This window comes from Gambusia affinis, linkage group LG05 (genome assembly GCF_019740435.1).
Source record: "Gambusia affinis linkage group LG05, SWU_Gaff_1.0, whole genome shotgun sequence".
Lineage (NCBI taxonomy): Eukaryota > Metazoa > Chordata > Actinopteri > Cyprinodontiformes > Poeciliidae > Gambusia > Gambusia affinis.
The window spans coordinates 11,297,024-11,312,132 of NC_057872.1; the positions used below are offsets into that span (position 1 = coordinate 11,297,024).

The 15,109-nt window shown below is 37.0% G+C and overlaps 1 protein-coding gene across 1 annotated transcript; it reads right to left on the minus strand.

Moving 5' to 3' along the window:
• Positions 1-2,485: 2,485 nt before the first annotated feature.
• Positions 2,486-8,905, minus strand: nrsn1 (neurensin 1). Its single transcript, XM_044117077.1, has 6 exons — positions 8,783-8,905; positions 6,508-6,619; positions 6,253-6,345; positions 6,015-6,133; positions 4,720-4,907; positions 2,486-4,632 (listed from the first exon to the last, which is right to left on the minus strand). Exons 2-6 carry the CDS (start codon positions 6,604-6,606, stop codon positions 4,529-4,531), a joined length of 603 nt encoding a protein of 200 aa, XP_043973012.1. The 5' UTR covers positions 6,607-6,619; positions 8,783-8,905; the 3' UTR covers positions 2,486-4,528.
• Positions 8,906-15,109: the final 6,204 nt, after the last annotated feature.

The following is a 15,109-nucleotide window of genomic DNA, read 5'->3' on the forward strand; positions in this document are numbered from 1 at the left end:
TTGAGTCATGTTAATGATTCATTTTCATATTTCAGGGCCAGTGTGTGACTGCTGATTTTCACTAAAGTTGACACTTTTTTGGAGGAGTCCTATTTCTTTATTGTAGCATGTGCTTTTTTCCAAGTACCAGAATTAGCAAATATGATTCCCTGCATGATGCTGCCACCACTATGCCACAAAAAAGATGTACAGGTGCATGACAAATGGTGTTCTCCTGTGTGTTTGGGGTCTGTGCTTTTAGTTGCTGCCTAAACACATAATTTTTGTGCTGCCCTTCTGTTCCTTCTTGGGAGTTTCTTTTTGGTACTGTGGGGTCTTTAAATTTGAAAACTCTCTGGGTTTTAAACACATTTTTGTTACTAGGGTAAAGAAGATTATGGAGAACAAATTGGGTCCAGAATTGGTTTTTTTTTTTTGTTTGTTTGGGGGTTTTTTCTGATTCATTTTCCAAAGTGGTATAGAGGGTGGTACTACCAACTGAAAAGTAAATAAAAGAAAATGACTGACAAGAGAATGCAAAATTTGGTCAATATCAGTTTCTGCAATGAATAAGAATAATAAAAATATTCAAATGGTTTAAAATTCTTATTGGACATCTTTCAACAAGTCTCAAAACTAAGATTCAGTTACTCACAGTTACCACACGCTAAATAGTAATAATAGAAAAAAATATATATTTATACATTAAAGAAATAAAACTTTTTGTACAGTTGTGCAAATTTGTATTTCACAAAAAATGTTAAAAAGGAAAAGAAAAAGAAACTCAAGTCAAGCTAAGTTTCCTTAGTAGTGCCATAGTGTGTTATCTATAATTGGAATTCAATCAAGTACCTGATTTGTTAACCCGTCTTCTAAAAATTGCTTACAATAATCTCAAAAGTATCTTCATTTTAATACCCCATTGCCAGCAAGCCATTTAATGTCATTAAAAAAATGAAGGTGATATGAAGAATGTAGAAAGATTGCAGCAGAAACAAATGGCAACTGTATTCTGACTATACAACATCTTAGAAAAGCATCCACATGTCCTCCACATGACCTGAACAGACGCATACAGACAGTTGCTATATCACCAATTAGGTGTGATTCAGAGCACTTGGCATTTGAGTAAAAACTACTCCACTGCATATTTCATTCACCATTTTCTTTCACAGTTTCACCCCAAAGGGACGTTATGTTAAGCCACAAATAAAATTCTCCTACGGGGGAAAAAAATACACTAATGTAAAGAATGATCTAATTGGATTTCTTTCATAGCCTCGCTACACTCTTGCTCCTACAGCTGTTCAAATTGAGATTTATGCAGTCACTGTGTCTGTGAGTCACCATCCCATGGGACAAGAGGAGATCGTGTGTGTGAAAATGAGGGTGAGAAAGAAATGGGCAGCAAAGGGGAAAAGACACACAGCATAAAGCAAAGGAGGCGGAGGAGGGAGAGGGTGTGAGTTATAAGACCCGACTGGTGGAAGGTGATGATGCACAAGTTGCTATTTCTGGAGTCCCCATCAATTCAGTGTTATCGCCTCTCCTGGCCACTTGCTGTTTTTGTATGTGTGGGCGTGTTCGCGTGAGTGTGTGTGGCCGTGTTAATAGGGCTCTGTAAAGCACTCTGCCTGATTGATTATAATTCTGCAGGATATAATGAAAGCTATGAAAAACACCCTTGAAATGTAGGTTTGTTTTGACAGGTAACATGTCTTTAAAGATTTTTTTGTTTTTGTTTGTTTAATGGAGTATTTAAATGAAATAAGCTGTGTAGTTACAAACAAATACACCTGAATTAGGAAAATTTAATTAAACTATATTTATAAACATTCCTTATGTTCCTTATTGATTGGCACCCTATTTTGATCGTAAATATGCATTAAGGAAATAATTTTTTACTGTATACCCCATTGACACATACATGGGTGCCACTTCGTTAGCCAAAGTATAAAGCTTGAGCATTTGCCATAACACATTCTCACCTGAAGCCCGTTTTTTAGTTCTTACAAGAATATGACAGCTGGCCATGTGCTGGAAGAGGCTGTTTGTTATGACATGGCTAGAAAATGTGTTCAGCACTCTTGAATGGACTTTGTTTATTATCCTCCAAACACTCCCTTGATCACTGTTGCTTAGTCACTTTCACTGCCACTTTTTTTCCTTCCACTCAACTTTTTGTTGACATTCTAGGATACAGCATTGAGTGAAAAGGCAGCTTCTAGCAGTGGTTACCCACCTAGTGTATGGTGTGAATCTCTGATTCAAATCCATTTTGCTTTATCGCTGTAATCTTTACATTTTCTGAAGAACTAAATTTTAAGTTTGCATGAGCTGAGAAACGTGAAAATTATCACAAATACACATCTGACATGTATCAGTCTGTGTAGAAAGAATTTGCATCACTTTTAAAAAAAATTAACTACTGTAATAAGCAACCTTTTTGAGGATATTCTTGTTTGGTGAGACACACTTCCAGTTGCAAAGCGGAACATCAAATCACACTTTTTATGAGCTGCGAAAATGTGATTTTTATTGAGTCCTTTGAAAAAGAAGCATACTGTCGATACAGTGATATATCTTGTTTTAAGATGACACTCTTATTACTGGCTGGGATGAGGGACTCTTACATCTACATAGACATTTAAAAATAGAGTAAATCAGATAAAAGTAAATAGTTCAGAGTAAAATAAAATAAAAAAATAAAAAATAAAAAACACAAATTGTGGTTTTGAATACAGCAGTGCAGCAGTTCATAATCAGCACAATCACTGATCAGTTACTAAGATTTAGACCATACTGGAGGGTTCAGACCACATTTTTTTTAACAGCTCCGATTCTGCTCTGTGCTTCAGTACATATATTGTATTATCCCCAACATGTATGATTTGAACCAAATAGTTTAAAATTAATTTTGTTGCACTTTGTAGAAAGACTGCAGGTTGTATAAATGATCATCAGAGGTCAATTTACATGATTATATGTGGCCAACAAAGCAGTTTATCATTCGATGCTGATAATACCCTGAAGTGCTGCTGCATTTATTTTACAGCCTGACAGTGTAAATGAGCTTGATATGATGTTCTGTTCTAGCGTTGTTCTGATGAGGTGCAGTGCAAACAATCCGCCCTGTTAGTCATTTCCTCTGTAATTCAATAGATCAAACCAAAACAGAAACGACTTAAAAAGGGGAGGATTACAATTTGGGGATGTATTTACATTAACACACGATCGTGAGCAGCAAAGAAAAAGTTAATTTGCACTATCTGTGCTTGTAAAATCCAGTCAGGTATGAAGGTCTAACCTGAATGACCTAATAAAAACAAAAACACTCATAACATTGTCTCATATACAGCAAATAGATTAAAATCTGTCCTTACTTTCCTTGCATCGTAGATGATCAGGTTCAGCTGGACGTGACAGTATAATTTCAATTTTTGTAAGTGACAATATTATTGGGCATCTATGAATCACGGCCGCTCTTCCATTACAGCTGTCAAATGTGATGTTGTTGCTCATCAGCAAGATTAGCGCGTCCCTGTCAGCTATCTGCCTGTTATGTAACCTGTTTGTTGTGTTTGTCTCACTGCAAGTACGTGTTTTAATTTAGTCTTTAAAAACAGAACTGAATAGATAGATGAAAATTGGTGCATAATTGGTTATGAATTTCGTGGATACATGTTTTTATATGTTTATATCTCAAATAGTTAGAAAGAAAGGGAGGTAAGACAGGAGGGATGGACCAACAGTTCACAGTTTTAAGAAATGACAATGGGAGTTTTTATTTTATTATTTTTTTTTTTTTGTCAAGCCATTCTATTTGGTGTGTTTTCTTTTTGTGTGATATAGATTGTTTCTCTTCATCTAAGCTCAGTCTATTGATCCTGTCTGAAGGTTGATTGAAGAAACAAGGTTAGAGGAGTAACAAGCAATAAGAAAATGTCAATTTTCTGCCTGTGAATTTTATTTCAATGGGTCTTTTAGCCAAAAATAATATTTGCACTTTTTCTCTGGCGGTCTAAAATGGCAGATCTCTGGCTTGTTGACAAATAGCACCAAAAAGTATCACTCGCGATCTAAAATAGCGTTACAGTAATTACCATGTTAAAAATCTATTTGAGCTTTTTCATGTTGAGCGTCGGACTAACTGAGCTGCTCTGTTCAGCTCCTCTTTCTCATTGACATCCTCTGTCATTTCCAAAGATGTTTATCGCTGTCAAAAACAATGCTATGTGCTTCTTGACTGGATGCTGCTTTTTAATTTCCTCCTCAGATTCTTTTCCTGCAAAGTGTTGTCACTGCTCAGTAAGTTTTTATCGCAATGGTTCGAATGATGACATCATACGCTAGTCAGTTGTGTTAATGAAGCTATTTAAAATTGACAACCAAAAAGAAAAGACCTAGTAGCCACATAAGCTGGCCTTTTCTTTTTTTAAAAGATAAACTCCTCATTAAGATGAACACTCATGTGGGCCCTCAATTATACACATTTTACACACAATAAAATGCCTATTTCACTTTGTGTCTTTCTTTATTGGGGCGCCGATCAGGTCTCTGCTTTTGTGGCCACAGGTTGTATGTTCTGAACTTTGGAGAGCGTTACAGGCACCTTTCCCTCCCCAGGAGTTGGTGCTCTCATTATTGATGAACCTGTGACACAAACAGCTGTTTTATTCATATTCATTGACTTGAAAAATGTCATATTCATCAATCCTTTCACCACGTGAGCCAGCTTACCAACTGTTGCATGGAGATCTGCTAACCGCTCCTTGAACTTGTGCTGCAGGTACAGTTCGTCTTTGGAGTAGCTTTTGGCAAAGGCAGACAGCAGAAGACCCACAGCCATGGAGGTGCCGCCCACACAGAACAGCACCGCACCGGTCAGTTTGCAGACATCCAGTGCACGGTTGAAACGAACAGCGTAGCTGTTCCAAAACAAGTTTTTACCGTCAGTTCTCAAGTATAATCTGTCCATTTTTGCACACTGCAACAACAAATGTGAGATGCACAAACCAAACCAGATTGGAGATCAGTTTAGACAGGAAAATATCTCTGTTAAGTTGCTGCTTTATTGGTATGTCACACTGTGTAAAAATACCATGAATCTGGAAAATGTTATGGTCCTATCTGCAATTTTTAAAGTCAAAAACAATGACATAGATCCAAGTTGAATGCAAAGTTAATCTAGTTCCAACCTACATTTTATTTGTAGGGCAAGCTCAGCTGGGACTCAACTAAGGGACCACAAGAGCCCTGAGCTGTGCAGCATGCTGCTACGATACTTCTCATTAAGATTTATGACGATAAAAAGCAAAGCCCTCATTTAATGAATCATGAGAACAGCCCTTTCTGTAACTGATGTCCATGCATGATTAATTAGATCTGCAAAGGACGCATGTCATAGAAGAACTTAACAAGGCATATGAAACAGAGATGAAGCAAACCAATGTTAGCATCTCCATAAAACTCTCCCTATGCAAACGTTGCCAACTGGAGGGTTTTTTGCAGCTGTGCATGTAAAGTCAGACAGTCCTTTAGAAATAAATGATAAAGTTGTGGTTGAGGGGACTCCTACAAATATGAAAGAAGCTTGATAAAGCTTGTCCCAGAAATTCTAAGAGCGTAAAAAAAATATTGATCACTTTACAAAAAAACAAACAAACTTTGTAATCACACCAAATTATTGAACTGTTTGAGATTTACACATTATCCAAAAGAGTAGATATGTTAAAACAATGACAGAGATTCAAATTGAATGCAAAGTCAAAGAAGAATTTGTAAAAAATAAACACTAAAAAAAAACATGGCAAAAAAAAACTAAACTAAAAAAACATGTAAACAGTTGTAGATGAAGATCGTCATTTCTTTTGCCAACTTAATTCAAGGAATTTTGTCATTATTGGTCATTTTGGGTCTTTGACTATTGAGAGATCCTCTGAGCATTAATGTTAATGAAACCCTAATCTGTTTAGTTGGTATTAACTAAGGAACAGTTTTCTTCTCTGTGATACATCTTGGTATTGGTTTTATACCTGTCAACAAAGAGGAGATCATCTTCACCAAATGCTTCAGTCATAGTCGGTGTGGCGTAACCCACCAAAACAACAATAAGACCTGTGACAAGGATCAGTGTTCCAAACGTGAGACAGACCTGCAAGGTGGGAGAGAAGCCAGTTAATGATGCCAGAAGAAATTGTTACTTTTTTATTCAAGAAGCATTACATGACACAAGCTATGGATTTCTTTGCGCGAGCCAAAAGTTCATCTCACCTTCCAGAGTAAAGAGCTCCACCTGCTTGGCGATCTCTGAATCTGAAAATCTTCATCACGTTCCCAGATAGAACCTGTGCACTCCTCATAGAACTGAAAGGAAGCCGAGTTTATTATTTTCTTCTTTGCTGTGGAATAATAGAAACTGAAGCCCACATCACATTCGGATGATTCTAGCTCTGATGCAGATCTTATGTACAAATGACTTTTTTTGATATTGGGCTAGGATTATATATATTTTTTCCATTCAGTTACCTGGTGGAGGTAGGAGCGGACTCCGTACTGTTGGCCGTTTCCGCCGGATTGAGCCTGCTCGCTGTATTCCGACCCACTGATCTCTGAGCACGAAGTCATCCTTCACATCTGTCTGCAGAATGCACACGGACAGACATGGCATGAAGCCTTACAGCCATACTTCCAATACGATCCCCTTCTCCCATGTGCACAATACAATCTGAAGACAGATCAGACAGGGTTCTGCCATGCATGAATATACACATGAGAGTAAATGCCACCAAGTTATGTAACATACTGGAGGCACCTGATACAATGTGCCCCAGTCCACTGAGATCAACGAAGCATCCACCTTGTGTGACTTTGTGAAACAAACTGGGGCATCTTTGCCTTTATGTCCAGTAGTACTTCAACTGTACACAAAGAATTACTTTTTGTATTGTATCTCAAGAAAAAAAACCATGACGTCTAAATCCTTTCTACCTGCTTTAAAGACATTGATTCTGTGTGTAGTTATGTGTTATCATACTTCTTACTCGTACTCTGATGCAGCAGAAACAAAACATGAATGGCATTGCATACTTTATAACGTTCATAAAACTGATGGAGCAGTCAAACAATGTCAGGCAGCAATCAATAAATAAACGGAAATTTCTTATTTCCTCCTTTTCAGTAGATTCATCAAATGTCTATTTAATTCATCAACATGCTACTGACGAAGTGTTTTTTTTAACAGGGATTTCTGGGACATACTTTGATGGGCATCGTCTTACAATCTCTTTGTTTATGTTTTTTGGTGCATTCAAAACTACCACCGTCACAATAAAAAGAAAGTACACCCTTAATTGTAGGGTTTTAAAGTATAAATTTAAATAGATTTCTTAAGGTGCCCTAAACTCCCACTCAACGTTGTTTTTGTTTCCAAAATGGAAATGTTTGTGAAACGTCAGATGTTCTTTAAAAACTCATCACATACTAATCCACATACAAGCCTCGTAACCTTCAGGACATTTTGTCAGGTCAGTCATGATCAACTAAATTAAAACCCAAATAAATACAAATCAGTTTCAATGTGCTGGAGTCTTTAGAAAGAAAACCTGAATACTACTTGACCACTATCACTAGGTCAGGCCTCAAATGAAGCCTGAAACAGGGCCAACAAAAGCATCTTTGGTATAGACATTATTTTTCTGATTATCGTAAGCGCTCCAGCAGATGGTGAAAGTTAAGATTGACTTCTAAATGTTGAATATCTCATGTCCATAAACTAACAATGTAAATGTGTACATTCATCATACATTCCACTGTTAGTTGTGATGGAAGATCATAGCCATATGAAGACCATATGTTAACTACAATACTGTTTAACCTGTTTAACCTGGAACTAGTTAAAATAGATGTGAAGGATCAGAGAGTAATGATATATTACAAGAGAAGAATCTATTCTTATTTTCTTTTAGTCATTTTAAAGCTACACTTCAAATGAAAATGCGGGATTGGAAACATTATCAAGGGATTTATTTTATTTTATTTTTTTGTATTGTTTTGTACTTTGACACGTTTCTTGCTGTAGAAGTTAAGGTACAAAACGTACCGAAATCTATAGAAGCAAAACATAAAATAAAAATGGAAGAAAGAAGAAAACTGTTCCTCCAGACCAAGAAAGCAATAAAGGCTAAAACACACCAACAAATCGTAAACAATAATGTGACAACTACGTAAAAACGCCTGTTCCGACCGGCTGTGGTCGGAACAGGCTTCAACAAGCTGTGTGTACCACATAACCTGGAGCTGTCTGCGGTGCTGAACGCCATGATCATCAAGCGACCCTCAGCGCAGCACGTAACGTGTGTGTGTTTTCAGACTGAAAACAGAAACACAGCACGTTTTTTTTCTTTTCAATTCAACTCACAAAACGTGAAGTTTGCATTAAAGTAAGTCCGATCGTAAGTACCCCGGGAATCGTATGGTTTAAGCAATTAATTAGAACCGTGGCTAAATCTTTTAAATCGAAGTTTTAGTTCATTTGATTACAGACCAAAAGACTCGCAACCTTTCGAGGATAAATAGCACAAATCAACACAAAGTTTGAAGCAGCACTTGCTCTGCAATTTTGTTCAAAGTAAAGCCACTACCAGATGCGCGTGGAGATGTTACGATGTGCACTCGCGGACGGCACATTTGATTCCGATTTCAAAAAGCCAGTTATCCACCTCTACGTTTACGCTTCCATAAATACAAAACCAGACCATAAAAGAAAAAGAAAAAAAAAAACAAAAAACAACAATACATTTACCTTTCATTAGCAGCTCGGGGAGTGATCGCTCGCTGCTGTTTCCTCAGCCGGGTCCCATCACTCTACAGTCACCCCCCTTCTCTCCCTCCCTTACTTAACGTCGATGATTCAGATTTTCACGTCGTCTACTGCGCAGGCGTGACCTCCATGACAACATATGATTCATCAGTAAGTATAAATAACCAGGCCGGAGGGTTGGGAGGAAAGGATGAGAGTTTTATGAATGAATGAATGAATGAATGAATGAATGAATGAATGAATGAATGAATGAATGAATGAATGGATGGATGGATGGATGGATAGATAGATAGATAGATAGATAGATAGATAGACACTATTATTATTATTATTATTTTTATCTTGCGCATATTCATCGTCTCCAAAGGTGAGACCTGAACACTCAGAAACTACCATAATGACTCAAATATGATAACTCGGTACAATAAACAATCCCCCACAGAAAACCGTTTCATGATTCATGTATATTTGGGCTGACATTTCAAAGGAAAATTAGTTTTTAACATTTCAACCTTAAAGGTTTTTGAATCTTTCTGTGGATAGATATCTTAACAGACAGAAACATTCTGTAAAAATACAAACAATGTGGAAATTGCAAATAGTATTGAGAGACTCGCTTGACAATGATGCTGTTAGCAGGAAGGTCCTGGGTTTGAATCCTGGCCTGGATGTACTGGCGACCTGTCCAGGGTGTCCACTGTGCTTCAGTAGAGTATGGGGCAAGGGTTGTGTGGAAGGGACAGAAATTGGGAGAGATTGATTTTTATAGAGCAAATGTTTTACTTTTGTATTGCTTAGCCTACATCTTTTAAATTGCTTCACATTTTCATTAAATTATATGATTTCTATGCCCCCCTGGCCGTTTAACATAGTCAGTGGGTTATGCGGGTGGCCAGAGCGACAGCTTTAATTCAATTCAAATGGACAGGCCGTTGACTGCTCGTTCCTACGAGTCTGTTACTTGTTTGTGCTGTCGGATTCAGGTGTGTTGGACCAGGGAGACATCTAAGAGTTGCAGGATACCGGCCCTCGAGGACCAGCATTGCCCCTGGGCTAGACCAGTGTTTCCCAATTCCAGTCCTTGGGGCCCCCCTGCCTGCATGTTTTAGGTGTTTCCCTTCTGCCACACACCTGGATTGAATCTTTGGGTGATTAACAGGCTCCTGCAGTACTTGGTGGCTGCAGAAGATGTCATGCAATCATTTGAATCAGCTGTTCTGGTATAGAGGCACATCTAAAACATGCAGGCAGGGGGGCCCCAAGGACTGGAATTGGGAACCACTGGTCTAGACCATCATCAGTGTTTGAGAAACGATGTATTTCTGGAGGCGTGGACTCTGTTGAAGTTTTAAACCAGGGGTGTCAAACTCCAGTCCTCAAGGGTCGGTATCCTGCAGTTTTTAGATGTGCCACAGGTACAAAACACTGGAATGAAATGGCTCAATTACCTCCTTCTTGTGTAGATCAGTTCTCCAGAGCCTTGCTAATGACTTAATTATTCTATTCAGGTGTGGTGCAGCAGAGGCACATCTAAAAGTTGACAGATGCAAATCTAAAACAGTGCAGGAAGTCAACGTCACTGTTCAAAATTTCTTCTCTTCTACCGGAAGAATCCACTTCAGTCGGGAAAAGCCTAGATGGTGCAGTGAAAAGGGTTTTGATGAGTGGAAATGGGGAGGAAGGCAAGAGTCAGTCCTGGATTTCATTAAAACTGCTCCTGGTGTCTGATCCAATGACGAGGTAAATTTTATATTTGCTGAGACGCTTGATGTCACACAAGAAGACATTTGAAGCAATATATATTTTTCACATTGTATCACAATCTTTAATACAATGCATTGAAGTCCTATGTTGTACAACAATCCCAACTCAAAATAAGAAAAGTTGAAATAAACTATTCTGTCATTGTGAGTAAAATCAAATAAATGCACACACTGTGATTTTTTTTTCCAAAATATCAGACAGAACAGGCTGATGATTTAACATAATTTACTGAAAAACAGGAAATGTTCTATTGACAAACTTCAAAATATTTCCCAATACACAAATAACGCAAAAATGCAAATCAATGTTACTTTGATCATGTCTCTATGGTGAGAAGTGAATGACCACTGTTGAAAGATGCATACTATTTTTTAGCTTTTCGTAGGATGGGCTGAAGTTCCACTTTATGAAAATACATAATAAAAGTGCTTAAAATCAATCAATCAATCAATCAATCAAACTTTATTTGTATAGCACATTTCAGCAGCAAGGCATTTCAAAGTGCTTTACATCAAATCAAACACAAAAATACAATGCAACATAGAATCAACAATAAAAACACAACATAGTCAGATTCCGTTAATAAATTTGCTATTGATTATGTTTCGAATACAACTCTAAACAAGTGGGTTTTTAGTTGAGATTTAAAGGAAGTCAGTGTTTCAGCTGTTTTACAGTTTTCTGGAAGTTTGTTCCAGATTGGTGCATAGATGCTGAATGCCGCTTCTCCTCGTTTGGTTCTGGTTCTGGGGATGCAGAGCAGAACCAGAACCAGAAGACCTGAGAGGTCTGGAAGGTTGATACAACAGCAGCAAATCTTTAATGTATTGTGGTGCTAAACCATTCAGTGATTTATAAACTAACAACAGTATTTTAAACTCTATTCTTTGAGCGACAGGGAGCCAGTGGAGAGACTTTAAAACTGGTGTTATGTGCTCTATCTTCCTGGTTTTAGTGAGAACACGAGCAGCAGCATTCTGGATCAGCTGTAATGAGAGCAAATGCTTTCACAAAGGTTTACATTATATAAATAAATAAACATTTGCATCACAAACTTGTTTAAAATCGATGCACACAATGAACCCACAATGGATGTGTGAGTCATTCTCCTTATTTTAACATTTTCATTGTATTCAAAACCTAAACATTTACTGTCTAGAACCACGTGTTGTGGGCAACATGTTTACTGATGAAAATATTATTTGCTAACATCAATACACATGTCCCTACATTGTTACATCTCTCCAGATCAATGCTCTTTCCTTTGCAGAAAAGGTTCTGCTATCACTCTACTTCAGTGTCTCACTCTGTGAACAAGCTGAGCTACTCCATGCACAGAGAGGGGGTTTCTATGGTGACGCGAAAAGGTCACCTTCAGGAAGTTCTCTGTGAACGTGTGCAGAATGCCATTTGGATTATCTGGCTTCCTGTAATGACTGATAGCATACCACAGCTCATTAGAGAGAAAGACTGTGATGAGGTGGGGAGGTTGGAAAGGATATTAGTCATTGTGCAAGGAAACAATAAAACTTGTGATAATAGCATACCTTACTTATTCACTGTGCATACGTCTTTGCTCCAAATCTGATTGACTAAAACAGAGATATTAATCCTACATGCTCCAAAACTGCATCATTGTCCATTTTTAATGTTATCTAGTAGTGGTTACCATATTACAAAGAAGATGTTGGCAACTGCATCTGCTGAAGTTTTTAATTCAGATATTTCTCTTGGACAGAATATAACCAGGCCTGGCTCACAAATAAGGCAATTATAGCTGGCTGCATGGCAGGACGTTGTGATCTGCAGTAAGAGGAGCATACAACTATAACAACTGATAAGCACATTTATTCTCCTCATGGAAACCCCACTGCCACCATTTTCATAATATCAGGGGATAAGCAAATAGAAAATTTTAAGTGATGATTAGAATAAAGAACTATATGTATATATCACCTGAAGCCTTAAAGTGCACAGAGAAGCATTTTGCCATAATGTTAAATAGAGGGCAAATTCCTCATTTTTTTATTTTTTCAGTTTAATTATGTATACAATGACAAAACTTGTGACATTGGTTTACATATCCTGTGCTACAAATAAGTGCTTTTGTCTTTTGCAGATTTATTTTCTGTTTCTTTTTTGTCACAATTAGAGTAACTCCAAAACGGAGATTCCAAATTATGTTTTTGTTTTTTTTCCCTCATGTTTGGGAATAGCAGTAGCCATCCTTGTCCTTCTCTGCCCTGGGGGGCTGCTACTCCTATGCTCTGCTGTCAGCATCCTTGCATGTCTGGGGTATGCCACACATGGACTGCTGCAGCCTCCAGGACCCAAGGCTATCTGCCCCCTGTTTATCCTGGGGTTGAGTGCTGAGAGGCTACTACTCTTTTCCCCGTTTTTAACAACGTCGCAATTCCAGGTGACAAACTGGCACAAGCACACCGGCACTCATACTCTTATACCAATAATCCAAAAGGTTGAAGAACATGCAAACAGAGGTTCATATTTATTAGGGCAACTTCTTTCCTTAGATGTCAGATGCAATCTTCTTTTTTTTAAGTAAATCAAGCAACTAGGATGTCAGCCTTTGTTTTTCTTTTTTTTTCTTTTTTTTGTGGAAGTTGAAAGAAAGAAGGAAAGAATGTGCCGTTCACATTCTCAGCTAGATTTTACAGATCTGCATTTGGTGTAAACCTTAACCAAACTAAATATTGGCCAAATTCTGTATTTGCGCTTCTAAAACAATTCTCAGTTCATGATTAGGTCAATCAATCAATCGATTGTTGTAAAGCACATAAAATCAAATGTTACGCAAAGTAGTCAAAAGAGGTTAAATATGTATACAGATGCACTATAAATGATAAGTAAACACAATAATAGGAAAAAAAAAACAGAAAAAAAATTACAGAGTAGAAAAAACATAATTATGTAGTTTAGTGAGGAAACAGAAAATAAATCTAAGAATTTCTTAACACAAAGTTTAAAAAAACTAAAACATACATATAAAAGTGCAAAGTGAAAAATGTATGCAATAAAATCTAAAATGAATTGAATAGAAATAAATAATAATTGGAGACACTTAAATTAATAGACCTGTTTCTAATCACAAAACTTGATTTGATTTTAATGCATAACTCATAGTGTGTGCTACTCTAATGAAGAAGAATATTCATTAGGATCTTAAAGACAACTTAAAAATAGCCAAACTATTTGTAATTCACAGAGGTGCAATTAGATAAGTTTAACTTTCATACCACAAACTTCAAAAAAGAAGTGTATAACAAATTGTTAACAACCTTGACTAAACTTTAGCACACGCACACACACACACAAAAACAACACTTATTGTTTGGTGAATATAAAGTTCTCTCATTAATCGTGTATAGAGCTCACATAACAATAGACCTACTATGACTAAACCATTGTGCGAGCTTTCCTTAGTATTAACTCTGTGCTTGCAAGACTGACCTCTACTGGACGTAATGGGATCTACATGGAGATTAAATGCATTGAATTGTTTCAGCACCAGCCCAAATATTCTACTTCTACAGTAATTTAAAATACATTTGTCTGACATATGTACTTTAGGAGTATTCATTCTATATATTTTGTGCAACTATTATGTTCTATTTTGAAACTCAAGCATTTTTACCTTTACAAGTATTATTATTTTTTTACTCTTATCATGCCAGTTCTATATATATATATATATAATTTTATTTTTTATTAAAAACAGTATGCAAAGAGTACAGAAAAATAGCTTAACTCTTTCAAAAAGTCTATCTGAAACGGAATCCATAATACAATTTCCTTTCAAGATTTTTCAAACTGATATCAGTTTATTGTGACATTTCTCAAATGCCAAAGAAGGTTTGACAAATTATGTACCTTTAAAGGCACTTTGTGCCTTTAAGCAGGCACAAAGTGTGGCACCCTCCCCATCGTGGTTACATTTTATGAAGGATTAGAGGAAGGAACATCAGATCCATCCATCTTACCTTTAACATTGTTGATCATTTGTCATCCTATTGATTTCACACTCATTCTGTCAAACTAGAGTTGGGAGCTTGGACTTTCCACTTGGACTTACACCATTCCTTATTTCATTACTCACTGGGTGGCAGGATTGTAAATGTAGCTTGACCAATATATTTTGTGGTGTGAAACAAAGCTGTCACATGTGAGACAGCACATACACAGAGCAGAGACAACATTTTAAAGCATCTTGAAGAAGTGCTACTTGGAAAGAAGTGGGGAAATATGTTTTATTGATTTTCACATGTATTCTAGCAACATGTTTGCTAGAGTTAATTTGTTCAATTTGTGCAATTTCAATGTTAAATTTTCTCTCCTTAAATTTAACATTGCGAAACCACAACTTTAGCCAAAGTGTCATTACAGTACCAGATCTTCAGGAGACAGAATAATTTAAAGTTACTACACGACTGTGTCTTAAACACCTGCTTTGTTGGGTACGGTGTCCATCCTCTTCCTCTTCACAGTACTCCAGATTCTTTATAGCGTTTGGGTCAGGTGAGTACCCTG

Excerpts from the sequence above, each read along its gene's own strand:
- nrsn1 (XM_044117077.1), bottom strand. The coding sequence starts at position 6,606 with ATGACTTCGTGCTCAGAGATCAGTGGGTCGGAATACAGCGAGCAGGCT. Across the intron at positions 6,134-6,252 it reads GGAGCTCTTTACTCTGGAAG|GTCTGTCTCACGTTTGGAAC; the intron begins GTGAGATGAACT and ends CCCACCTTGCAG. Across the intron at positions 4,908-6,014 it reads GATCTCCTCTTTGTTGACAG|CTACGCTGTTCGTTTCAACC; the intron begins GTATAAAACCAA and ends GTTTTGGAACAG.